We start from the raw sequence: 27969 nt of genomic DNA on the forward strand, positions 1-27969 counted from the left end.
GTGGCAAGGAAAGAAGGGCAGGGTATTTGTAAGGGAAGAGGGCAGGGGCGTGAATATGTCCAGGCTGAAGATGAGAAGGCATGATCCTAGGGAGTACAGAATGGGGTGGCTTATGTCCTCTTAAGCAGACTTTCCAATGGTCCAGCTTGAAGGATGGAACACAGCCAGAAACAGAAAGCATACAAGCTTTATTAGTCCTCTAGCTAGTTTCTTTCTTTATTTGTTCAACCTGAACCTAATGAGAAATTTTAAAGAATAAGACTGGCCCCAAAGAAGAGGGTTTCTAAAAATTTTATTAATTTATTTTGCTGAAATTTTTTTCTCTTCTTTCTTTGTCTTTTTTATTTTAATTCTTTATTATAAGGAATGGCTCTCTAGGAGAGGGAAAGGGAAGAAATACAAGGAGAAATCCAGGTGATATAAAGATGAAAGATATCAATAAAAATCTATTTTTAAAAAGAACTGAGCATAAGCCAGAAAGCAAAAGAAGATTTTATATATTTCCTAAGAAATGAGCTAAGAATTAAGAAGGCAGGCTTAGATCCTCCAGAAAGAAAAGATAAAGGACCAAGGAAAGGTCAGGCCAAAAACACACTCCTTACTCTGGGCCTGAGTTAATTTGTTTAAAAAGATTGTGGTAGTTGGGGTAGGGGAGCCAAGTCTGAAAGTATGTAAAGTTCTCTCTAGCTCTAAAATTTTCAAGTTAATTCTGCTTCCCAGAGACAATCTCCTACTTGGGCATCTCCTTCAGAACTTCATGCACCCTGGTATCTTTGACCTAGCAGTGACTTGCTCCCTCGGGTCACAATATTCTAGGTCACCACACTGTGATCTCTTCATTATGAGCACTGTCCTTCACCAAGACAGATCAAAATCCTTCAGTGCTTTTTCAATCTACAATATTCTTGCCCCTGTCCTTCCATAAAGCCAATGCAGAAAAACTACCCAACATACTAGAGACTTTCCTCTGGTTCTTTTACTGTTTAGAAGTCACCAAATGTGATGCTTACATTGCCCGCTTAGTGTCTTTCATTTTCTCTATACGATCAGTCCATTTCCCTTACCATCCTATATGTCCTTGATGATATCTTTTACACCATTCTTTATGACAACGTAACAGAAAAATAAAAACTCAGAGGGAGAAGGGACCTCAGAAATCATCTAGTCCAAGATTTGCCTAGAAAAATATCTCATTTACAACATACTTAGGGGCAACTAGGCGGCACAGTGAATAGAGCACTGACCCTGGAGTCAGGAGGACCTGAGTTCAAATCCAGTCTCAGACCAGACACTTGACATTTACTAGCTGTGTGACCCTGGGCAAGTCATTTAACCCCACTGCCTAGCCAAAAAACAAAACAAAACAACAACAACAAAACAAACAAAAAAAATCCAACATACTTGACAAGTTGTCATCATTGGCAATGTTGTAGCCTATTTATATCCTCCATGTATCTTTCCATTCTCTTCTGGGTCATCTGAATAGTTTATTTCTTTCAGAGAATGCTATTCCATGACTCACAGCTCCATAAAGCCACATCAGTGGAGTGCTTCAATTCTACCAGAGTTCACGATTCATCAGTGTGGGTACTCCTTCCACCAGCACAGATTAACACCTCTCTCAGTGAATGATCTTTAAAGAGTAGCTATGGCCAATACAGTCATGCCTTGTAGCCAACCTGATAGTTAACCTCTTCAAATTAAGGTAGTCTGGTGCCTGGATAACAAGACTGAGAGTTTGATGCTGGGCCCAAATGGTAAGACCTCACAGAGTGTGTAATCCACTGGTGCATCTTTCAAGAATTCAGGGTCAGCACCACATGAAAATGAAAGCATCAAAGATGCATGCACATTAGGGGAGATGTGAATATTGGTGTTAAAGAGATAGGCTTTTGAAGCAGGGCTGTCATCTAGATATCCACTGGCCTGATCTCCTCTTTCTACTCAACTCTGGGACCAACACATGGTTTAGCTGGAATTCCTGATGGATTCACTAATTCCACTGTCTGTCAAATCATATCTCATAATCTGAGCAATATCATCAACTTTGTCTTCCCTTTGTAGACAGTTAAATCAATCTTCTTAAAATAATTACAGATTTCATTGATGAGGCATTGAGGTGTTCTGGGGTTTGATGCAATTAGAAAAATATCATCTGTGAATAAAAGCAAAGGAGGGAGTCCTTCTATTTAGATTCTAGACACAGATCCATCCATGAAACAGATAAACACCTGTTTTTTGCTTCAGATGATGATCATACTCAATGGGTCATTAAATAAAGTCACATCCATTGTCATAGGTCATAGAATCTTGCCTTATTTTGTGCATGGGAGACAGCTTTATTTGAAGATCATTTAAAAGCAGTATTTTCTTCTACGGAATCAAATCATAATGAAAAATGAAGCAGAGTTGTATATTTCACAGGCCTTTTGGTGAGTTATATGATCGTAAAGATGTGGTCTGCTATAAAAAATCATCTGCAAAAGTCTGCTTGTTCTCCTCAGACATAGCCTCGATGTATGCAGTTCTTTTTCTACCATTTTATAGAGATAAGGAAGCAGGCATACGAGGCGGCAGTTGCTGATACATTCTCAATGACCTTTTATTTATTTAGTAAAAGCATCTTCATGCTGCTTTTTATTCTCTTAGAGTTTCTGAGAGATATTTAAATCAATTCCCAAGTGCCTGTAAAAGTGTGTCACTCCAAGTCAAGTCTAGGCAATCCCCCCAACTTTATCATGAAGCATCACTATCATCTGCTCACACAATGTGCTGGGTACTGTGGTGGTTCCACTCTTATCACCAATGGGAACAGATTACAACAGAAATCCTGGCAAACCATTCTCTCACATCAGTGTGCGGCTCTCCCTCAAGTTTCATCTACAAATGTTCTAGCTTATCGGAGGCTCATACCATTCTCTCTGCAGCCTTGCCTCTTCTTCAATTACTTTTCAGTGTTTTGTAAAATGATAACATTTAGCATCTTCCACCATTATCTTCTGTAATGCTTAGCCTAAGTCATCATAGACACTCAACTCATCCCTGCCAGTCCTTTTTATCCTTTTCCTCGGAACGAATACTACTCCAAGGACCTCTTCTACTTTGGGTATAGTTCTCATTCTAGGCCATCCTCCCTCATCTCTATCTTAAAGCATCCAGAGCCCTTGCAGATAGAGATTCCTAATCTGAGACATCTCTCTGAACAGACTCCCAGATATGAACAAGAATAGGGCATGCCATCTTCCACTGTAGCTCCCTTCTTAAAGAAATAATTTCTTATCCTGAGGGAAAACCCTTCTTCCTAGTACTACGCCTCTCATATCTGGATACTATCTCCTATCTTAGAAGCCAAACCCTTGCTCTTGCTACCCTCAATCCCTACTTCATATCACCCATTTCAAGGCACTTCTCAGCATTCTACTCTAAAGTCTTAAAAGACAGTGGGAAAACAAGATACTTCCTTCATAAAATAGCAATCAACCAAGAAGCATTTATTTAAGTGCCTGCTATGAGCCAGGTACTGGTGCTACAGAGACAAAAATGAAACAGTCCCTGTCCTAAAGTACCATATTCTGTCAAGGGAGGCAGAATGTACTCATACAAATGCATGCAAAATAAGTGGGAAGAGAGGTGGAGAGGATTAGTTAGACACTAGAACTCAGTTTAACTCATGAACGCCCTCTCTATCTCCCCAATCCTGAACTCACTTTTAATGGGCCATGATGTGTTTCACCTAAGTCAATCTGCAAGAATTTTAATTTCCTGGAATTGGCAGGTTTATATTTCAAACACCTAAGAGGTCAGGAAGCAGTTGAGCTGCCTCCCAATGGGATGATACCCTTTATTTCATGAGAGGCTAAAAACCCAAAGCTAAAAATTAAAATTTACACTCAACAGCCTCAGAGAATATCCCAGGGCTTGCGCTTATCACCCAGGCCTCCTTCCTCCCTCAGATCCCATGCTAAAAGCCTCTGGAAGAAAATGCAGGCATCACCTGTGGGTAGAAGGTCCTGTATAGCAAGTTTGAATTCTGCAACAGCTAGCTGCCCAGGGGAGGAGAGAGATAAGAAGAAGCAGTCTCTTCAGTTTGGTTCCAGCCCAGGAAGGGCCAATATGACATTAATCATCACAGAGGAAAACATAACACTACCATCCACAAGTTTTCCCTTGATAGGTGGAGCTTAGGGCCTCAACATCAATAGGACCTGCCATTTTAAGGCCCAGTTTATAGTCATAAGTACTTCTGGATCTGGGCCAAGTAGAGAGGATGATAAAAAAGTACCCCATTCATTTCTACTTCTTTCCAGAAGGATGACCTATGGTGGTTCTACTTACTGCCCCTTTTCTTCCATACCTGCCCAAGAGAAAATGATCAAGACAAGTCCAACTGAAAGGAGCCTCCATCCTGGAGTAGTCTCCTAGGACGTAGATCATTCTGGTCCTTTTGAACTTAGTTCTTTTCAAGCCATGACCTTGTACAACATATCATAATATCTAAGGCTGAACCATGTCATAACTATGCTCTCATATCAGGGAAATTAGAAAATGAAATACAAACAAGGTTTAGATTATCATCAAAAGCAACATTTCTCAAAATGGAGGTCATTGTGGAGTTCCAAATGGGCTACACTAAAAAAAGTATCAGAAGTGCAAGAAATACTGTCAGGCTTCATTTATTTGAAACAGAACTCCAGACAAAACAGACAATTCAAATAATTCAGTCAGGGTTTGGAGATAATCTGACATTTCAAGTTAGCTGGGAAATGGCAATTGTTTGGAATCACTCGCTATTCTGAATTAACTAATACTGGAAACAGTATTTAAATTTTATTCATAGGATTTTGTTTTTGTTTTTAGTTTTTATTAGCACTTAGGGGTAGAATACTTGAGGAACTGGTTTTTTTTTAGTATTCCTTAATTTTATTTTTTCCCAATTACATATAAAGACAATTTTTAACATGCGTTTTTAAAAATTTTGAGTTCCAAATTTTCTCCCTCTCTCTCTCACCTCTCCCCTTCCTAAGGTGGTAAGCAATTTGATATAGGTTACATATGTGCAACTATGTAAAACACATTTCCATATTGGTCATGTTGTCAAAATAAAAAAAAAAGACCAAAAGGAAAAAACCATGAAAGAAAAATAAAGTGAAAAATAGTATGCCTAGATTTGCATTCAGACTTCATCAGTTCTTCCTCTGGAGGTGGGTAGCATTTTTCATCATGAGACCTTTGGAACTGTCTTGGATCGTTGTATTGCTAAGAACAGCTAGGTCATTTATGGTCGATCATCACACAATGTTGCTGTGACTGTGTACAATGCTCTCCTGGTTCTGCTCCCTCCATTTTGCGAGAATTGATTATTTAAAATGTGGTATGGAATCCAAGCATGGGTAGAATGGATCCAGGATGCTCGCTGGGCCTCCTTCAGCTAAATGACTAATGAGTCCTCTGTTACAGAGAGGATATGATAAGGTTTTTGATAACATTTTACTCAGTTTTTTCCTTTGCTTATTAATATACTTTGGGGGCCCACATGAACCAAAATGAAGCTATCAGAGTACATAATTTTCCTTATTTCAGTTACCCCAGATGCATTCCTATCCTTGTCACAGTTCCTACTTAATTCAGCTAAGCCTTGCCCCTTCCTGGTGGTCCCTTGTCTTTTTCTGTTCTCCTTTTCTACTGTTATCTTCTGAAACCTTCCCTTTATTTTTAACAAACTCTTTCATCCTAGGTCTATTCATCTCATATTCTTTCTATAATAATCATCATTATAATAATAGCTAGCATTTCATAGTGATTTAAGGTTTGCAAAGTGCTTTACAAATATTATCTCGTTTGATCCTTATTATTATTATTCCCATTTTACAGATATGGAAACTGAAGACAGAAGTTAAATAACTTGCCCAGGGAAACATAACTAATAAGCATCTGAGGCTGGATTTGATTCAATTCTTCCTGATTCTAGATCCAGCACTCTATCTACTGCATCATTGCTGCCTCCTTCTGTCTTCTGGTTATCGAGGAAATCTGGCCATTTTAGAGAGCCATCCCTGACCACCTTCTCTACAGTGTGGATGTCTGCTTTTCTCATGCTCCTCAGCCCGATACTGCAACTTCCAGATCTCCCTTCTCTTGAAATGATTCTGCTACCTCTTCTCCTCTTCTCCCTCTCCATTCATCTATCTTACCCAGATCTTTTTTTTTTTTACAGACTTCCTGGCCCACCTCCAACTTCCTCCTTCCCTGGCTGCTGAATAATAATGAGAGAAAGTCACACAATAGAGATGAAATGGGTCTCCTGTACTCAAATTATCTAATCTCAAATAAGTCCTCATTCCTACATGTTAATCCTTCTATTCTTTCTGGACTACCTCCACTAGTATTTCAAAAGTTCTCTTTTCTCAAGTTGCCCATATTAGCCTCACCCTACTCTCTCTCATAAGGTGACTGCCCTTTCTATTTTCCTAAGGAAAAAAAAATCAAGGCCATCCATTCATCCATCATGAGCTCTGTCAGCTCCTCTCTTTCTACTCTCATAGCTCGCTGTAGCTCCACTTGCCCTCTATGCTTATGATGAAGAGGTAGCCTTTTCCTTTGATAAGACTATATATACTCTGTATAGGCATCCTGGATCCTTGTCCCAGCAATCATTTCCGGTTCTCATTAGTTTCTCCCTTTCCTTGGGTTCCTTTTCTGATGACTACAAACATGTCTTGCTCTCTTTATCTTTAAAAAATCCAGGATTATTTAACATAAAGAAAATTATTAACATAATTGATTATATCAACAGCAAAATTAACAAAAATCATATGATTATATCAATAGATGCAGAAAAATATGGTACTCATTCCTTATTGATAAAATACAATACTCATTTCTATTAAAAACACTTGACAGCAGAAGCATCTGCCTAAAACCATCAGCAAGAATTATTTGTAAAGGGGATAAGCTAGAAGTCTTCCCAATAAGATCAGGAGTGAAGCAAGGATGCCCATTATCACCAATATTATTCAGTAGTGTATTAGAAAGGTTAGCAACAGCAATGAGAGAAACAACTAAGTCATTTTAAGTATTATAAATGTTCAAATCAGCTACAAAGTACCTACAAAAGAAGATGCTATCTACATCCAGAGAAAGAACTGATAAATAGAAGTATGTATAGTATGGTTTTATGTATATGTATATGTATGTGTGTGTTGGGGGGTGTGTGTGTACACATATTAGTGTCTAATGGTAGCAGTCTCTAGGGTAGGGTGGAGAGGGAGGGAGAAAAAGAATTAAAAGTGCACAGCAGAACAAAAGAAAACTTAAAAGAAAGCATAGAAAAGCAATGTAGCTTTGAAAACAATGTCTATTATTTATTATATAGTTTTTTAAAAAATAGGCAGTAAAAAAATGAAATGAAAATTCATGGTTTTATATTGAATCTTCATTTTATATTGTGTTGTGTACATGGAAATGTCCTTTTTTGGTCTCTTTGCATTTAAGTTAAAAATGAATAAGTGTAAATTTTTCAAAAAATCCTTCCTTTGAACCCTCCTCTTCTCATACTACTGTCCTATCTCTTTCTCCTAGCCAGACTCCTAGAAATACTCACTGCATCCACGGCCTCACCACCCAGTCATTTCTTTTGTGTGTGTTTGAGTGTTCTTGTTTCTATTTTTTAAAAGTTTTTTCATTTAACAACAATTTATTTTCTTTATATCCCATCTAGCTCCCCCAACCCTCAATTGAAAAAAAAAAAGAAAAAAACTAAACCCTTATAACAAATATTCATAAGCAAACAAGACAAATTTACAAATTGGCCATTTCCAAAATTGTATGTCTGTCACAGAGAGGCTATGATAAGGTTTTTGCATCTTCTTTTTTCCTCCTTCACTTGTTAATAAATTCTTTGGCCCACAGGAGCCCAAACATCTTGAGTCCATTATCTCTCCATGACTCATGACTCTGATGATTCATGCATCAATCATCATAGGCCCTCATGGATACCCACTCATTTTTCAACCTCATACAATCTAGCTTCTGGCCTTACCACTCTACTGAAACAACTTTCTCAAAGGTAACCATAATATTTTCAGTCGTCATTTCCTTGACTTCTCTTTTGGTTCCATTACCCAACACTCCTCCCACCCAAACCTGTATATTCTCTCCTCCCTCAGCCTCTGGGACACTGCTCTCCCCTGGTTTTCCTCCTACCTCTTTGATCACACCTTTGGCTTTCCTGTAACTTAACCTAACACCAACTAGAAAGAAGCATAAAATAAGGATTTAAGAATAGGAAGAACACTTAGAAATCACCTAGCTTCTCCCTCCTCACCTCCACCTCTTGGAATCCCTGCTACCCTTCAAGATGAGGCTCTGGAGCAACCTCCTGCAGGCGACCTTTCCTGGTCCCCCCAGCTGCTAATGGCTTCCCCTCTCAAGTTATCTTGTCTCTACTTTGTATGTCTCTTGTATAGACCTATAGATAGGCGAGTCTGTTGCCTTCTCTTGTTAGAATGTAAGCACCTTGAGGGAAAATTTTATATACATATGTATATATGTATGTATGTATGTACATATGTATATTCAGAGTAAAGATTAAAAAAAAGTAAAGTAAAAATGTTTTTTTACCTCCATCTGCAGAGCTTCCGCCAATCCTCTAAGAGCAAACTTGGATGATGAGTATGCAGTAAAGCCAAATAACCCTAATTGTCCTGCCTGGGACGACACAAAGACAATTCTGCCCATCCTTCTTTCTTTCATGGTGGTTATCACTGCACGGCTGGGGTACACACTGCCCAAATAATTTATATTCATTAATCTCTATGGGGAAAAAAGGTCACAAGGATTATTTGAAAATTTTCAACCCTCAAGCACTTAACACATTCAATTCAATTAGTATTCATTAAACACCCACCATATGCAAGCTACTGCACTAGGTGCTGGGGATCCAATAGCAAAAATGAAGGAACCCCTGCCCTCAAAGGGCTTATAGTCTATTGGAAGATATAACACATAGACAGGTAAATATAAAACAGCTTTAAGACAGTGGCTTTACTTTAGAGATGAGAAATCTGCCCCTCAGAAATTAAGCAACTTGTCCAGGTCACACAGCTGGTAAATGGCAGAGGCCGGATTTGAACTCAGGTCCTCCTGACTTCAGGACCAGTGCTCTATCCACTGCGCCACTTAGCTGCCCCCTGGTAGAGTACTTGAGACAAAGTAATACAAAATCAGTCTAGAAGATAGATTAAAACCAGATTGTAGAAGGCTTTGAAAGCCAAAGAGGGAATTTACACTTTATCCTAGAAGTGGGAGCCATTGAAGGTTCTTGAGTAGGAGAAAGGCATATGTTAGATCTATACTTTAGGAAAATCAATTTGGCCACTGAGGATGACTTCAGTAGAAAGGGGAGAAACTTGAAGAAAAGAGGACAATTAGAAGACTACTGCAAGCATAAACATTAGCTGTCTCTCAATAAGAAACTCAACTGTGGAAAAAAAAGGACCCTAGAAATTAAACATCACGTCAGTATTCTACCATCTAATACAACACTACAATCTACTCCACTGGCCTAGAGCCATATCCTGGCAACTGAAGTTATTTATGCCCTCAGTAAAAGCTGGCCAAACAAGCTTGCTTCTGATAAACTTAGGTGTGTTGCAAACAATGGTGGGTGGTGATTCTCTTTTTAAAAAGAGAAGTGTTTTGACAAGAAAAAAAAAATTCATTGAAAATCCCAACAACACTAGATCTTGTTCAAAGAAAGACAGATAGGTAAGATTCTGCATGGGAATGGGGAACATAGTTTACTTTTAGATAAATCCCATCAACCTGGCAAAACTTAAGAAATAATCTCTAATCTGAATTTAAAAATCAATCAAGGAATATTATCCCATATATGCAATTTACTATGTAGAAATAGTTGGAATAGAATTTCTTAAATTAAAATAGAAATAAACCACTTAATTTAGAGAATGAATCTAATATGCTATTTGCACCTTCCATATTCATAATAAATCCACATTTGAAGTTCACTATGTCAGAGAATAGCATATTCCCCTCCAGGAAATGCCTGGAGGGGAGTGGAAACAGTACAAGCTAAGCAAGAAACAGAGGCCGCACAATATCAGCCTCTTTTCTGCATTATGGGCATGATCTTTTGGGGGAAAAGGCCTGTTTATGGGAAGATGTAAGAGCTAAAAAGCCATAGGGCCCAGAAGAGGGAATCGGGCTCCAAGGGTCAGCTCTAAGTGAGCTTCCTCACTGAACTTGGAAACCAGGATAGAAGTACGTCTAGGCCAATCTTCCTCTTAACCTATAAAGAACAAGAAGGGAGTTGATGAAAATTAATTTTCTGTGTGAAACTGCGTAATGGGAATTCAATTATTTCAATGGGAATTCATTTTCATCAACTCCTTTTACTTTACATACTTTACTTCCTCAATCATCTTTCCCAAAATCAAAAATGTACACAAAAACACACGTATAATGCTTATATCACAAGGCTATTGGGAAGATCAAATTTTTGAAAGTATGTAAAGTGTTTTGTAAAACTTAGTGTTAGCTAAATGCATGCTATTATTATTGTTTTTGTTGTAGATACTTTCACCACACACACACATTTTAATTTTCTGTAGCCAGCATGTAGACGTGCACATATTTCCCCCAGGAATACAGAATCATGGTCATGGAATAATTTTTAAAGTTCCTTTTTTCCCTTTGTCTCAACCAGTACAAAAGCCTAGCCCAGAGGTGGGGAACCTGCAGCCTCAAGGCCACATGTGGCCTCTAGGTCCTCAAGTGCGGCCCTTTGACTGAATCCAAACTTCACAGAACAAATCCCCTTAATAAAAGGATTTGTTCTGGAAAACTGGGTCTCAGTCAAAAGGCTGCACTTGAGGACCTGGAAGGCCACGTGTGGACTCAAGGCCTCAGGTTCCCCACACCTGGCCTAGCCAATCTCTTCTGTACTGGTTCTTAAATTGGCTATTTCCACAGTCAGCTTCCCTCCCTGCCCTCATCACCTCATGCTTTGACTATTATAGTTTTCTCCTAGATATTTCCTCCCAATCCATTCTAAGTACACAACTACGGGAAAATTTTTATTTCATCAACTCTTTTTTTCATGGGTTAAAAGGATGATGAATCTTGCCAAGTACCCCTTCTATCTAACTGATAAAGTAGCTTTAAGTTACTCTGTTTACTGCCTGATGATTTGACTAAGTAGGAAAGCAGGTGGACGAGGGGTTAGGAGACTTCATCCCTGACCTCAGATCAAGAGAACTGGACTCTAGGTCTCCTGATTTTCTTAGCTGAAACAAGAATATGTAACCAACATATCTCAAAGGAGGAAGAAGTCACTGTTCACACTGGGATGGAGACTTCAATAATACATTAAGAAAAAAAATAAGGTATCAGGTTAAAAATTATACTTTAGAGAATACAAAACTCATATAATAATATTATAGCATATATAATATAACCTAATAACAATAAAACTAATATAAAAACATTTTCTTTTGGGGAAGAAGTGAAACTGTAAATGTGCTTCCATGGTGATAGGTCTATATACAAACTGAGATAAGGGCAGCTAGGTGGCACAATGGATACAGCACTGGCCTTGGAGTCAGGAGGATCTGAGTTTAAATCCTACATCAGATGTTTACTAGCTGTGTGACCCTGGGCCATTGCCTCGGGGGAAAAAAATAAAAGTTAAGATGGCTCTAAGAGCAGGCATTTATCATTAATCCATCCATTTCCCCTAATTCTAAAGGATTCAGGATATAACCTACTGTTCTCAACTAGCCTTATTCCCTCTTAGGCAGGCTTAGAGTGCATTTCACATATTTAATTATTAAAGGAAAAGCATTCTTACTCACTTCAAAATAATTTATTTCAAGATCTTCAAATTTTCCTGAAACCGACGTCCCAGCACAGTTTACGAGCATGTCAACAGGGCCCAGCTTCTCTTGTGCCTAGAAAAAAGGTCATTGCTGCAGATGTCTTGATTAATGAAAGATGTGAAACTCTTAAAAATGCAAGAAAATAGTTGCAAATGCTAACAAGTCTTTCATTTAGCCCAGATAATGAAATAATAAATGTAAAAAGAACATTGATGACCTAGGCCCAGTGGGCCAGAGCTCTTACTTGTTTAATGACGTTCTCTACTTGTCCATAATCTTGAGATACATCAACAGATATACAAAGTACGACCTAAGAAAGAAAGTTGTGAAACATGTTTAAGCACCTGCTAATCTATTTTTAAATATCTTTACTTTTAAAAGAGATAAGCGCTTAATGTGGAAATATGTTTACAAGATTGCACACGTATGACCTATATCAGATTGCTTGCTGTCTTAAGGAAGAGGATGGAAGGAAGGCAGGGAAAAAATTTGAAAGTCAAAATCTCATTAAAAAAAATGAATACTAGAAACTATCTTTACATGTAATTGGAAAAAAATAAAACACTATTTACCAAAAAAAAAAAAGAGGCAAGTTTTTTTTTTCAACAATCAAGTCCAACAAGATATCTGAATACAAGGACTGGCATGGTATTTGAAATGAGCTAAGAGACCATTTATTCAGCTTCCAGGAAAACACGAATGTTAATTTGAGAAACTGAGAAATATTTAATATAATAAAAATATTTTGAGAAATATTTCATGAAATAAAAATATACTGGAGGAAAAAAGTACTCATTCTATATGTCAGGATCCCTTAGTAGGAATCCCACCTCGGACCTAATGATCCAATAAGAAATATTTATTAAGGTTTACTATGTGCAAGGCAAGAAGCAAAGTGCAAAGAGTGAATACAAGAGTAGCCTTTAAGTCAGGAAGACCTGGCTGGCTTATGTGAATAAGAACTAGTCATTTAACTTCTCAGTGTCCCCAGACAACCACCTAAACCTAAAAGTTATAGATAAATTACTGATCTGCATAGGTAGAGGGAGTTTGCACTCCAGAAGTTCCCACTTTTTCCTTCCAAAAATGTACAAAGCACTATGCTAAGTTCTAGAGATACAAAAATGAAAAACAATACAATTCCTGCCTTCAGGGAATTTACAATCTAATGGGGGAGGGGGTAAGAAATGTATACAAATAAGCATATTACAAGGAGAAATATGAAATCTACAAAGGAAAAGACTCCGCAGGATGATGTGAGAGACCTGAGGAGGGAGGGAGCAGCTAGAGAGAAAGCTTCAGAGAGGAGGTGCCACCAGAGATATATGTGTCTGCAGGAAGAGAGATCACAGTGGATTTCAAACAAGGAGGACAAAGGAATGGTGATGCTGTGGAAAGATTGATTTTCAGCTGTATGAAGTACAGACTGGGGAGAACAGAGAGACTTGTTAAGAAGTATTTCAATTAGTCCAGGAGAAAAGGTAATGAGAACCTGAATAACCTTGGTGGCAAGTGGAACAAAGAATAGAAAGTGGTTGAGAGAAAGACAACTGCAGTCTGGGGTAGTCTAGAGAAACTGACGAGTTTATCCAAAGGACCTCTGGACCAGAGGTGGCACAGAACAGGTCACTGAGAGTGACAGGAATCCAATCATACCAGCACAGGCTACTTTGGTACAATAGTGCAATGCAAAGAAACACAGCCTATTCTCTCTCACCAGTCAACCCACTCTGGCCCTTTGTAGGAGGAGAGAAAGGCCAATACTCAATATTTACATGACTTCACAGAGAAGTTTTGGTGGGGAAAGCTCTTTGCTAATGGTGTGGTGCAATATATATGTGTGCGTGTGTGGGGGGGTGTATATAGATATATGAAACTGAGACATATATATATGTAAACTACCGTTATTAACCATTAAAATCTGCTGTCAAAGACAGAAGGAGATGAAGGAGGGAACTCAAAGTTGTTTTTTTCAGTGAGAGGTGGGCTAGGGGTCTATGGTGCAGTATAGCTAGGGAGAAAGAATACTGAACTGGGAAATGGGGAAACTGGGTTCTAGTCTATCCTGGGCATCAAATTAGTAATGTGACCTTGGGAAAGTCACTTAATTTCTTTAGGACTCAATTTCTGTATCTGGGGAATTAGGGGATTGGCCTTTCTAAGATCTCTTAGCATAGTGCCTGACACGTACTTAATAAATGTTTCTCTACTGAGTGACTAATAACTTCTTTTCTTTACAATAAAAGTTTTATTTATCTATTTTTAGCATTAATTTTTTTAAATTTTGAGTTCTGAATTCTCTCCTTCCCTCTAGCTTCTCCCCACCCATTGAGAAGTTAAGAAATGTGATATCAATTTTACATGTGAAACAATGCAAAACATTTCCATATTAGCCATGCTGCTAAAAAAAAAGGCAAGAAAAATAAAGCAAGTGAAAAAATTATCCTTCAATCTTCACTTAGACTCCATCAGTTCTCTCTCTGGAGGTGAACAGCTTTTTTCAAAAGTTCTTTGGAGCTGTCTTAAGTCATTGTACTGATCAGAATAGACAAGTTACTTCACAGTTGATCATTACACAATATTTCTGTTACTGTATACAATGTTCTGATGGTTCTGCTCACCTCACTCTGTATCAGTTCATATAAGTCTTCCCAGGTCTTTTTTAAACCATCCTGCTCATTATTTCTTATAGCATAATAGTATTCTATCAGATTTGTATACTACAACTTATTTAAGCCATTCCCCAACTCATGGGCATCTCCTCAATTTCCAATTCTCTGCCACCACATAGAGAACTGCTATAAATATCTTTGTACAAATAGGTCCTTTCCTTTTTCTTTGATCTCTTTGGGATATAGACCTGGTAGAGGTTTTGCTAGGTCAAAGGGTATGCATCACCCTTTAGGCGCAGTTCCAAATTGTTCTCCAGGATGATTGGACCTGACTGATCTGTTTCAGCCTTGACATTCTATGGTGTAACTGAGGAAAAGTTTTCAGGTAGGGGACCAAATAAAAAGAAAATACTATCACTGGGTATGTCAGATAGGATGCTTTCCCTAGATGAGTCAACCACAATAAATTGTTCTCAGTTCCTAAGAAATCAAGACAGAAACAATTCATTTCCATAAAATAAAATAACTTCAAGGATCAGCCTCAGTTTAACAGAAGCAGGTCTGTTGTGTTTTTTTTTTAATCAACTAGCACAAAATATAAAACATCAAAAGGAAAAGGGATCTGGAAATCACATGATCAATTTTTTAAAAATAATTCTTTTTGCTGTAGGTTATTTTAGATTGGCTCTAAACCATTTACCACAAAGGAAATCCTTTGGCTAAAATTTGCTCATCTACCAGTAGCAAAGAAGTTATGTGAGTACAACGCAGTGATGTAATAAATAGGTTTTCATATCCAGCAATCGGGCTAGGTAGTGTTTTCTCAACCTTGAATCCCTCTATTAATCTCAAGCAGGAGTTGATAATCTTTTTGTGATAATCAATAAGCATTTATTGAACACTTATCTGCCAGGCACTGTGCCAGGTGCTGGGAATACAAAGACAAAAAATAAAATGTTCCTTGCCCTCAATGAGCTTATACTCATTAATAAAGAGATATTCTTGTTTCTCATTTGAAGCCTTTCAACTGATAAGGAGGATAAGGGTGCTTAGTAGCCCCTAATGGGGGAAAACACAGGGACAGATGGGGAAGACCTTTGGGAATAGGAGGTATGCCTAGGAATATATCCTCTGCAAAGCAGCTTCTAACCCAAAACACCCCTCTGTCAGTCATAAACGCCATATGACATGACAGGAGGGGTGGAGAGGACAGGAAGCCTTCTGGCTACATGCCAAAAGAAGCATGTCCTGCCCCAAACTCACAACTTTTCAAGTGCTTGCACATCCAAGCCATAAGAGAATCTGAATAAACCAGATGGTGACCCAAGAAGCAAAGAATCTGTTTTAGGTACTTCACTCTATTGTAGGGACCTGAGTGGAGGCAGACATATTTGAGAGGGGCACTAGACATAGCATGAGGAGGATGATGAAGTTTAAGGAAGGAAAGAGAAAAAAAAAGAAAGAAGGGAAGATCCCTGGATGGTACATAGAAAAGGAATTCACTAAGCACCAAAAAACTTCTATCTTAACTTTCTTTTTTTTAGTAATTGGATATCATACAATGATTTATTTTTTCTTCTGAGTTTCTTTTAAAACAGGGCTGAATATTCTTAGCACTAACTCCTCTCAAAAACCAAAGAAATAAAAAGTCACATCATTAAGAAAAAGCATATACTCCACAATAAAAAAAAAAAGATACTAATTATGGAGGATCCATAACACACTAAGAGCATCTGAAAAGTTGAAGTTTTTAACCCCATCTTGGGGTTAAACCTTCAAATAGTTTTTAGAAGCCAGCTCCCAGGGGTCTCGCCTACCTAGACAGATACCCCAAATTCTAAAATTCCCCTATACAAGCAAAGATATGACCAAGATATACAGTAAAAGAAGGCATTTCTTGCCACCTGCCCCATGGGAGTTTGTGTGGTCATTCATTCAACAAATAACTGAGCTCAAGCCTTGCCTGGGAAAATGGCTCTCCTGTCTGAAATTCTGTTATCTGAACATCTATGTTTCTGTCTATATGTGTTTTCTGTTAATCATTCCAGTTCCAAAACAACTAAAAAGAATTTCAGCCACTTTAAAACAGTCTAACAGGCACTTTAATCAGGAAAATTCTATAAACTTTCAAGTAAGTGTTAGTAGTTGAAGCCACAGTTTTACCTTGGACCAGCCACAGGGTGATTAGTAAACAAAAAGGGTACAGAGAAGTGATTTACCTGTTTATCATTAATAGAGTATTTTTCAATTTCTTTCTTTGCCTGGAGCAACTTGTTCTGAAACCAATGGAAAATAATTAATTTGTGTGATTTCTTTTGTTTCTTAGAAAGAGGGAAGTAACTCATACCATAAACATTTACTAAACAGTTGGGAGGAAAAAAAACCTTAAAAAAGAACAATATGGCCCTCACCAACTCTTCACAATCCTATAACTAGCACATTATAACCAAGCCTCTCTATAATGTTCTGAAATCTCAACAGAATAGCATTTAACCTATTCTCTCATTTATGATTGTTCCTCTAGAACTGTCATTTCCAAACTCTACCCCACACCCAATTTTTTTGTGTTATATTTTCATGGAACCAATTGATATTCTACAGGCTATGCCTATAGAAAGAGCCATTTCTTTTGTCTAAAGACATCAGTTTATTAAACTTACTCCTGTAAGAGAGCAGAAACAAGAAAAAAAAGATTTTTTCAAAGCTTGAATTACAGTGTTAATAGATGAGTGAACATATTGCATATGAATATTTAAATCAGTCCTATTTCATTATGCAAAGACACAAAAGCAAGCATATTGTGACTCAGCATTGCTCAAATTACTATAGATATGAACTTACAATTCCATATCCAGGACTTTACTTTGTATCTTTTGACCTTCTCAGGTTATATACCCTGAAGAAAAATCTCTAGACCAAATGGTATGGATATTTAAGTCATTTTTTTTTTAGCATTATTTGAAACTGCTTTCCAGAATGGTTAGACCAGTCTTATAATTTCCTATCAAATAAGAGATGCGTATTCTTATAAGTCTGCAATACAAAAAAGTCACATATTTTACCCTCATGTACCCGAAAGGCAAATACTGTGAAATTCACTTATATCTCTTCTATTAACTTTGTAAGTTATTGTTTTGCATATGACTACAGAGCAACTGGTGAAATAGTCATGGCTAGATAATGAGAGTATGGCTAGATAATGAGAATACTCTCAAACTCAAATGGATCTGGTATCTAATACATTCAGAAATTCCCTTCCATGATGCAGATCACAACCTAAACATGCCTGGCAATCCTCTGTGACCCTTGCCTCTCTCCTCCCATAAGTTCACACTTCAAGACATCAACCAACCCAAAGTGCTGAAGCCTTTCCTCACTGTCTCCTAATGTAGTCAGGGTAACAGCAGAGCACTCTGTGCATCTGTCAACCCTTGATTTCTCACATGACCAGCCCATCTTCCACCATATGATTCCTTGATGACATCTTTTACTTCTAGTGTTCAGGGCTTCACATTGGTCTTATGGTACCACCTGCTCGTGCCTCAAATGGCCTCTCCACTGCCCCCTGTGTAAGATTCATTTTTACTTCTTCACAGACTATTATACTCCATGCCTAAATGCCATACAGCAACACAGTTTTAAAAAGGATGGACCATTGCTTTCATGGGAAGTTTTAGGGTCAATAAAAAAGCTTTATAATTTCCTGAAAGGCAACCCAAACCATTCTTTTCCTCCCTGCCATCCAATTGTACTGTATTGTCTGTCACACACACACACACACACACACACACACAAAACAAGCCCTATAGGTTGTCCATTCAAATATATGTTATAATCTGGGAAATAGACATTCTCCACCTTTCCTATAAGGATGGGTAGGTCAAATTCTCTCTAGGACTTGATGCAATCAGTAATAAGTCACCTGAAAACCAGCTGTCCTGACTACATCTTGCCATTGGACTCTGATGACTCTGGAGGAGAAAGGAGGCTAATGACTTGGCATAACCCTGCCTCATTCTAATCCAACTGACTTGCAAGTCAAGGCATCACCTTCCTGATGTCATTGGTCCACTTCGAGAACAAAGGATGAACAACACCACTTGAAAACAGGAGCTTTGGAAGGATGGTCACATTCATAGAAAATCCCTCTTCAGCCTGGACACTGAACTGGATTTCTTCCACCACAGAGATGAGCATCACTGGCAAGCACTGATGCCTCACCTGGTGTTTATTATCACAGAGTTATTTCTGTCACGTCTCTCAAGGAATCTTGAATGATTTTGATGGGTGGATGGGAGACATTTTGTTGTAAAAGAGCCTGTAAAGTGGCATTCTCTTCTATCAATCAATCAACAAGTATTTATTAAATTCCTTTTGTTTGCCAGATGCTGTGCTAGGCCCAGGGGCTACAGTTACAAAGAATGAAACAATCCCCATTCACATTCTAATGGGGGAAACAAATGCATATATAAATATATACAGCATCAATATAAAGTGAAAAAATAGAAATATATTACATATAAGGTAATTAAATATAAGATAGCTTGGAAGAAAGAAAAAAAGGAAGGAGGGAGAGAAGGAAGGAAGGAGGGGAAAAGGGAGGGTAGAAAAGAAGGAAGGAATGAAGGAAGAAAAAGAGTAAACAAGCATTTTAAAATTGCAAAAATTTTAATTGTTTTTATTATTATTTTCTGTTTCTTACATCATCATACTTATCCCAAATATGTCTCCCCCAGTCTCTCCCAGAAAGTCATCCCAAATAACTAAAGAGGGGGAAAAACAGCACAACTGAGTCATATACTGAAAAAAATCTGAAAACATGGTCAATCTGTAACACCTGTAGACCTCCCAGCTTCCTAAAGGGGCAGGTTGGAAGCGTGTCCTCTCACATCTCTTCATTTGGGTCCTGCTTGATCTTACATTCACTTTTTATTTTTCGATGTATAGTTGTTCTTTCCCTTGACATTGTTGTAGTTACCAAATATATTGTTTTCTTGGCTCCGCTTACTTTCATGTAGATATTCCCATGCTTTTTTGTACTCATCACACACATCTTTCCTTACAACACAGCAATATTCCATTACATTCATGTACCACAATTTGATTAGCCATTCCCCAATCGATGGGCATATCTACTTTGGGAAACAAGCATTTATTAAGTGCCTACTATGTGCCAGGCACTGTGCTAAGTACTTTAAAAGTAGCATTTTAATTAATTCTCACAACAATCCTGCAAGTAGGTGCTATTTTATGCCCACTTTATAGTAAAGGAAACTGAGTCATACAGAGGTCAAGTGACTTGCCTAGGGTCATACAGCTAATATAGGTAGAAAGTTTATGGATGTTCTCCCAGTCTCCTTTTCCAGTACTAATAAGGTAACAAGATTTTTTTCTCCCACACCTTTTGTAATCTCTTTGTTCAGATACTTTGTATCACTCCTTCAATGTGCTCACAAAGGTATCATCTCCAGCGTGGAACTCTTCTTGTGCGTACTTGGTTCAATCTGGCTGTTTCCCCCATGTTTGTTATTTTTGGTACCATTTCTACCCCACCACATGCACAGCAGGATTGTGACATTAGGGTCCTAGTGTAGAAGATCACTTGTGATCATGATTTTTACAAATCTTCTTGACTTTTCTTCTTTGTTGTATTCCCTTCATTTTCATCCCCCAAAATACTTCAGATGACTTGCTTGGTTGGATATCTTGCCAGGGTGTTGTTGGTGGTGTTTTTAACTTGTTTTATTCTCTATCGTCTCTCTCTGCTTTGGGATGCTGCTCGTGACTGTCTGTTATTTTTTCTTCATAAGATTTTGTAAATGAGTTTACAAATGAGCTTGTAAATAACTTTACAAATGAATGTTGCATTTAGCAGCGATCTCTCTCTGAGAAGTAACTCAGATGTTTGCTAAGATGCCTCCCAGGTACTTTTGGCTTCCCAATTGTAGCAATTCATTTATACTGGTTAAATTTTTGAATAAAAACATTATTGTCAGTGTCAGTTCCACTGTCCAGTACACATTTGATAGGTTGTTTCAATAGTACGCTGTTATCTTTTTCTCACTGTTATACTTTATTCTTGTTTTCAACTAATTCTGAGCTTAGCTCTGACCAGCCGATGGTCTGACTATACACAATGGATTTGAGGCTGTCAGACAGAGGCTCGATACATTCTATGCCTCTTGGATATACAAGTAGCATGTGTAAGCTGATGAGATACCAAAAAACAGCGAGCAAAAGATAGACTTGGGCTATTCCACTCCTGGTTCTGCCAATTACAAGCCATGAGACCTTATTAAAATTATTAATTCATGCCATAACAAAATTTACTGGCTCTCCTTCTATAAACATTCAAAGTATAAGTAAGCCCAAGCAACCATGTTAAGGGCCCTCTCAGACCACTGGTAGTCTGAAAGCAAACCATATTTGTGGACATAAAAGCCATTTTTAGCAGAAGTACATGAAGGTTCCCCCTGTAAAACTTGTGAGTGAATTGCTAAGTTAAAAATAATAAATGAAAGGGGCTGCTAAGTGGCGCAGTGGATAGAGCACCGGCTCTGGAGTCAGGAGGACCTGAGTTCACATGCGGCCTCAGACACAAAACACTCACTAGCTGTGTGACCCTGGGTGAGTCTAATAATAATAATAAATGAAAAATTTTACCTCATCTCTTGCAACCAAGGTGATAAATGCCCCTTGCTTATAACACTCAATCGCAATACATTTTCCAATGCCGCTGGATCCTCCAGTAACCTAAAAACAAACAAACAAAAACAAATGCATGCAATAAGATCTCAATATTTCATTTCCTTTGACGGGACGATTACTTAAGACAGATACTTATCAAAAGATGAAAATCTGGGGCAGCTAGGTGGCACAATGGATAGAGCACCAGTCCTGAAGTAAGGAGGACATGAGTTCAAATCTGGCCTCAGACCAAACACTTGACACTTACTAGCTGTGTGACCTTGGGCAAGTCACTTAACCCCAATTGACTTTAAAAAAAAAGGGACATGAAAAACATGGATACAGTAGAAAACACACTGGACCAAGAGTTGATACACCTGGTTCTATAAAAATGTACATAATAATCCCTGTCTATATCACATCAAACATGAGAAAGTGGTTTACAGACTGTATAACCCCAAACAGATGTAAGGAAGCAACATTGTAAGGGATAAACATTTCAGCTATCTTGTAGTTTCTAGAAATTCCAAAAGTAAAGATGCATTTGATCCTAAATAAAAATGTTTTCAAAAAACACACTGCCAGTCTCAAATTGTAAATCAGACACCTACAACTATTTATCCTTAAGCCCTTTCCAGGGGAGATGTTTTATAAATCTAGCAAACACTAACTTGTTCTGCTTCTGGGCCCAATCTAAATAAATGTGACTCTTCCCCAGCCCTACTATGCCAAAGTCACAAAAGCTCAAGACTAGAAGGGACAGACCAGGGTTATCCAGTCTAGCCTGCTCCTAAACAGGAATGCTCTCCACAACATCCCTGCCTGATTCTACTTGGAGACTTCCAGCAATGAGGTCTTTCCGTTGCCTCCCAAGGCAGCCCCTGCCCCCTTTTGGACAGCACTAGCCAGGACTTCTTTAAGGGGAGCCAACTTCTATTTCTCTGTAAGCCTCCGTTCCTAGGTCTGCCCTCTGGGGCCAGGCAGAAGAATCCCTCTTTCACACGACACCCTTTCAAGTACTTGAAGACACCTGTCCTATTGACAGTAAGTCTTCTCCTGGCTAAACACCCCTACTTTTTTCAACAGCTAGGTAGCACAGTGGATAGTTAGATGTGCCTTGAGTGAAAAAGTCCTGAGTTTGAATCTGGCCTCAAATGTTCGATAGCAGTGTGGCTTTGGGTAAGTCACTTACCCACCATTTGCTTCTGTTTCTTCATCTATAAAAAGGGGATTAGAACAGCACCTACCTCACAGAGCTGTTGTGAGGATCAGATGGGATATATTGGTAAAACACTTTGCAAACCTTAAAAAGCTATGAAAATCCTAGCTATTATTACATTATTGTAAACATTAGATATCATTATTGTTCAACCAACTACCCTTGAATGGCACAGTATCCTGTATAGCATTCTCTTTCCCTTTTATCTCACCTAAAATTCGTACAATTAGAGGCATGCCTGGTTAAATTAGAAAGGCCAGGCACTTTTACAAAAGATCACCATTAGAATTCAGAAGTAGTCCAATTCATTTCAATTAATGATGCTAAGTATCAGTGTCCAGAGCACTGTGCTAAGACACTAGGGAGATACAAAGTTTATATAAAGCACCTTCCCCATTCTCCTACAATCTAGTAGGAGAACAGGAAACATGCGCAAACTTATATATGAAAAGTACACTGGAGAGGTCAAAACATAGTGTGAAATCTAAAAGGGAAAAAAACCATTACTAACTTGTAGAAACCAGGGAAGTCTTCCTGAAGAAGGTGGCATTTAAGTTGAACTTTAAAGAAAGGGTGGGGGGGGGAGGGAGAGAGAGGAGAGAGAGAGAGAGAGAGAGAGAGAGAGAGAGAGAGAGAGAGAGAGAGAGAGAGAGAGAGAGAGAGAGAGAGAGATCTCAGAAGGCTGCTGGATCATTGTAGAGAAGACAGGGCATGATGGAGAAGGAAGATCACAAGGTCACAGTAGAGCCCAGAGAAGAATGAAGAAGCAAACATTGCTGGCCTGGACACTTTCTTAAAATGGCAGTTCCAGAAGGAACTGATTGATCAGAAATGAGTATGAACTTTTCTTGGTAGGCAGCACAGGGGTTTTGAGCAAACTGACTAAATCAATGCATAAGAAACATGTCTGAAAGCAGACTGATGACTGAAGAAGACATTTGAGGGAAGAGCAAAGATGCTATATATAAAGCTATTACAATGGCCCAGGCAGATACTAATGAAGAGCACTATTAGAGCGCGGGTAGTATGAATGGAACAAAAGGAATGAACATGAAAGGTATTATGTACGATTGACTGGATTCAGTAATGAAGAAAATATGAGGGGAGGGATAAGAAAAGAAATCAAAGCTATTACTGTAGTCCCCTGTTATACAGCAAATGTTCCAGACATATGTCTGAGTAAATGAAATCAACTGGGTAAATGATAATGCCTACCCATTGTCTGTGGAAATTATAATACCACTGACAAATAGTGAAAGAAGAGTAGATTTGAGGGAAAAATAAGATCAACTTTGACCTTGAAGTACCAGATGGATATTCAGTTGGAGATGCTGGTCTGGAGGTCAGGTGAGAGATCAAGGTCATTCAATTCAATTCAGTGAATATTTATTATGTTTATTATGTTCCAGCCTCTGTCCTAAGTGCTGAAGATACAAAGAAAAAAAAACATAGTCCTTACTCTCAAGAAGCTTACCACCTTCTATGGAAATATGCAACACAATACAAAGGTAAATACAAGGTAATTCCAGGAGGGAAAGAGGGGACCAGGAAAGGCTTCTAGACCTAGCCCCTGAGCTGCTCTAGATGAAGGAACTTGGACATGATGAGAGAATACATTACACATAGGAGATAATAGCCCTTGAAAAAGGCATGGAGATGGGAAATAGCATACTGATTTCAGGAAATAGTTAATAGGCCAATTTGTCAGGAGTACAGAGTATGTGAAGGAGGAGAACCATAGGATAATTAATCTAGAGGGGGAAGAGATCTTAGACACCATCTAATTTAACCCCTCATTTTACAGATGAGGAACCCCTCTGAGTTGTAGAGAGATGAAGTGATTTGCCTAAAGGAAGGCGAAGGGAACAAGCATTTATAAGGCAGCTATTGATTTTCAGTTGTGTCTGACTCTTCATGACCCCACTTTGAGTTTTCTTGGCAAAGATACTGGAATGGTTTGCTATTTTCTTCTCCAGCTCATTTTACAGATGAGGAAACTGAGGCAAACAAGATCAAGTGCCTTCCCCGGGGTCATATAGCTGGAAAGGTCTGAGGCAGGATCTGAACTCAAGAAGATGAATCTTCCTGACACCAGGTCTGTCACTCTGTTCACTGCGCCACCAGGCTGCCTATAAATCAGTTAAGCATTTTTCAAATTTATCTCACCTGATCCTCATAACAACCCTGAGAGGTAGGTGCCATTATTATTCCCATTTACCAGCTGAGGAAAATGAAACAGACAGCAGTTAAGTGATTTGCCCACAGCTCTAAAGGTCTGAAGCAGGATTTGAATCCAGGTCTTCCTGACTTCAGGCACAAAGCTCTATCCACTCCACCACCTGGCTGCTTCTACAGTAATGCAGATTGTAAGTAGCAGAACCAGTATCTGAACACAGGTCTTCTGACTCCAAATACAAGATGTACTCTATTACCTCAAGCATCCTTAACTTTTTCTGTGTCACGAACCTTTATGGCAGACTGGTGAAGCTTATGGAGCCCTTCTAAGTATAATGTTTTGAATGTATAAGATAAAATACTTAGAATTACAAAGGAAATCAATTACATTGAAATATAGTCATCTAAAACTTTTTTTTAAGTTCACAGATCTCAAGTTAAGAACTTCAGCACTGCACCATGCTGGTTCCAATATGAAACAAGCTTGGAAATGTAGGTGGGATCCATGTTATGGATAAATTTTAATGAATATTTAGGAGTCATTGGGCAGCTGGGGGTGTAGTGGATAGAATGCCAGGCTTGGAGTCAGGAAGACCTGAGTTCAAATCTGATCTCAGATACTTGTTGGATTGTGACCCTGGGAAGTCATTTAACCTGTTTGCCTCAGTTTCCTCATCTTTAAAATGAGCTGGAGAAGGAAATGGCAAACTATTTCAGTATCTTTGCCAAGAAAACCGAACATGGGGTCATGAAGAGTCAGACATGACTAAACAACAAAGGGTAATCATCATAGAGATGACAGTGTCCGCTAAGATTGTCAGAGGAGTGAGTGCAAAGAGAGAAGAATTAGTTGGAGACTGTACACCCTGAGAGACACTCACATCAGGGGATCAGAAAGATGAGGATCCAGACCAGACGTGGTGAGAGATGCAGAAGAGAAGTCTAAGAGTGTGGAAACAAATACTCAAAAGCAGTGCTCAACAATGCGAAATACTGACAGGGCTTCCTGCTTCCATTTTCTCTTCCCTCTAATCATACCAGACTCTTTTTTTTTTTAACATATAGATTTATTCATCCACTTCAACGAACATAAACCATGCACAAGTCACTGACCTAGGTCCCTGGAATACAAACACAGACATGAAAATAGTCCTTCCCTGTCCTCCAAGAGCTTGCACTCCACTCCTCTGCTCTAAAACATTGAATAGCCCCTTTTGCATTCTGAGAAAGATGTAGATTTTTGTGCCTGGTATTCAAGGCACTCCACAATCTGGCACCATCCTACCTTTGCAGCCCTATCTCATCTTATTAACCTCCTACCACTATCCTTCTGTCCACTGAGGTTCCCACCTTCCACGTCATCCTTTACTTCACTCTCAACTCACTTCCAGTCAGTTGCAGATCATGTGGTTTCTATATCTACAACATACAATAATAGCTAACATTTATATAGCCCTTACTCTGTGCTAGACACTATGCTAAATGCATTATACTTACTGTCTCATCTGATCCTCACAACCACCTGGGGATGTAGGTGCCACAATTATCCTCATTTTATGGCAGAGGAAACCGAGGCAAACAAAGGTAAAGTGACTTGCCCAAGGTCACAATGATATTAAGTGTCTGAGGTCACATTTGAACTCAGGTCTTCTTGATCCCACACCCAGTGCTCCCTCGCTGTACCTAGACTTAGCTTCTTTCTATTCACACTGCCACCACTTAAGTTCAGGCCCCTCTTCACCACTCACCTGGATTACTGCAATAGTCTCCTGATTGGTTTCCCTCCTTCAAGCCTTTCCCTAATCCAAACCATCCTGCAACCCAGCTGCCGAAAGGACTTTCCCGAAGAGCAGGTCTGAGTGGCATCAATGCCCATCCCCACCCCCACTCCTCAATAAACTGTACTCCCTCCCTATTACCTCTCCTGATGTCATCTCTTGTGTTTGGGCTTTAAAGCTCTTCACAACCAGTCCTCTTCAGTCTTCTTAATTTTCCTCCCTTCCCCACACTCTGGGGTCCAGCCATATTGACCAACTTGCTGTCCCTCACCCATGCAGCTCCACTTCCATCGGCCTTTGAGCTGGTTATTCTCCATGCTTAGAATGCTTAATCTCCTACCCCCACCTCTTGTTTCAAGAATCAGCTCAAGGGGGCAGCTAGGTGGTGCAGTGGATAGAGCTCCAGGCTTGGAATCAGGAGGACCTGAGTTCAAATCTGGCCTCAGACACTTAACTAGCTGTATGACCCTGGGCAAGTCACTTAACCTTGACTGCCTCACCAAAAAGCAAAAAGTAAAAAATAAATAAATAAAAGTTCAAAAAAAATTGAAGGATGAACAACAGCTTTTAATGCCTAAAGTTATATACTCTGTATGTATCTTTTATATGGAGACATATAATTTATAAATGTAGACATACATATTACTGCATATGTGTGTGTATGTATACATATACATATATGTATATAAATATATGTGTGTATACATAAACATATGTATACAAACACTTGTTGTCTCCCCTTTACAATATAAGCCCCTTGAAGGCAGGGGCTGTTTTTGCTTTTTCTTTATATCTCAGCCCTCAGCACAGTGCCTCATTTATATGTTTGCTGCAACTCTAAGGTGTCACCTCATACCTATCAGATTGGCTGAAAAAGGAAAATAATAAATGTTGGAGGGGATGTGGGAAAATTGGAACACTAATGCATTGTTGGTGGATTTGTGAATTGATCCAACCACTCTAGAGAGCAATTTGGGATTATACCCAAAGGGCTATCAAACTGGGGACACCCTTTGACCTGGCTACTACCATTACTAGGTCTATATCTCAAAGAGATTTTTTAAATGGGGGAAGGTTCTATTTATACAAAAATATTTATAGCAGTTCTTTTTTATGTCAGCAAAGAATTGGAAATTGAGGGGATACCCATCAATTAGGGAATGGCTGAATAAGTTGTGGTAAATAATTATAATGGAATGTGTGCCATAAGAACCTGTGCTATAAGAAATGCCGAGCAATTGGAGTTCAGAAAAACTAGGAAAGACTTCTATAAATAGATGCAAAATAAAGTGAGCAGAACCAGGAGAACACTGTACACAGTAACAGCAACACTGTATGATGATCAATTGTAGATAACTAAATTATTATCAGCAATACAATAATCCAAGACAATTCCAAAGGACTCATGATGAAAAATGCTATCCACCTCCAGAGAAAGAACTGATGTAGTCTGAATGCAGATTGCAGCTTACTATTTTTCACTTTCTGTATTTTTTCCCACGGTTTTTTTCCCCTTCTTTCATAACACAACTGATACGGTACTATGTTTTGCATGACTGAACAGGTATAATCTAGAACAAACTGCTTACTGCCTCAAGGAGGGA

The 27969-nt window shown here is 38.7% G+C and overlaps 1 protein-coding gene across 1 annotated transcript in view; it reads right to left on the reverse strand.

The window, feature by feature from the left end:
* Positions 1-27969, reverse strand: part of KDSR (3-ketodihydrosphingosine reductase) — a 59443-nt gene that overhangs the window by 22801 nt on the left and 8673 nt on the right. The window contains exons 2-6 of the mRNA XM_020995749.2: positions 21170-21259; positions 16726-16782; positions 12139-12204; positions 11871-11966; positions 8620-8811 (exon numbers count right to left, since the gene is read on the reverse strand). Coding sequence (XP_020851408.1) covers positions 8620-8811; positions 11871-11966; positions 12139-12204; positions 16726-16782; positions 21170-21259 — 501 coding nt within the window. The remainder of the gene's footprint in view (positions 1-8619; positions 8812-11870; positions 11967-12138; positions 12205-16725; positions 16783-21169; positions 21260-27969) is intronic.

Source organism: Phascolarctos cinereus, unplaced genomic scaffold, assembly GCF_003287225.1.
Source record: "Phascolarctos cinereus isolate Bilbo 61053 unplaced genomic scaffold, phaCin_HiC Scaffold_4;HRSCAF=312, whole genome shotgun sequence".
Lineage (NCBI taxonomy): Eukaryota > Metazoa > Chordata > Mammalia > Diprotodontia > Phascolarctidae > Phascolarctos > Phascolarctos cinereus.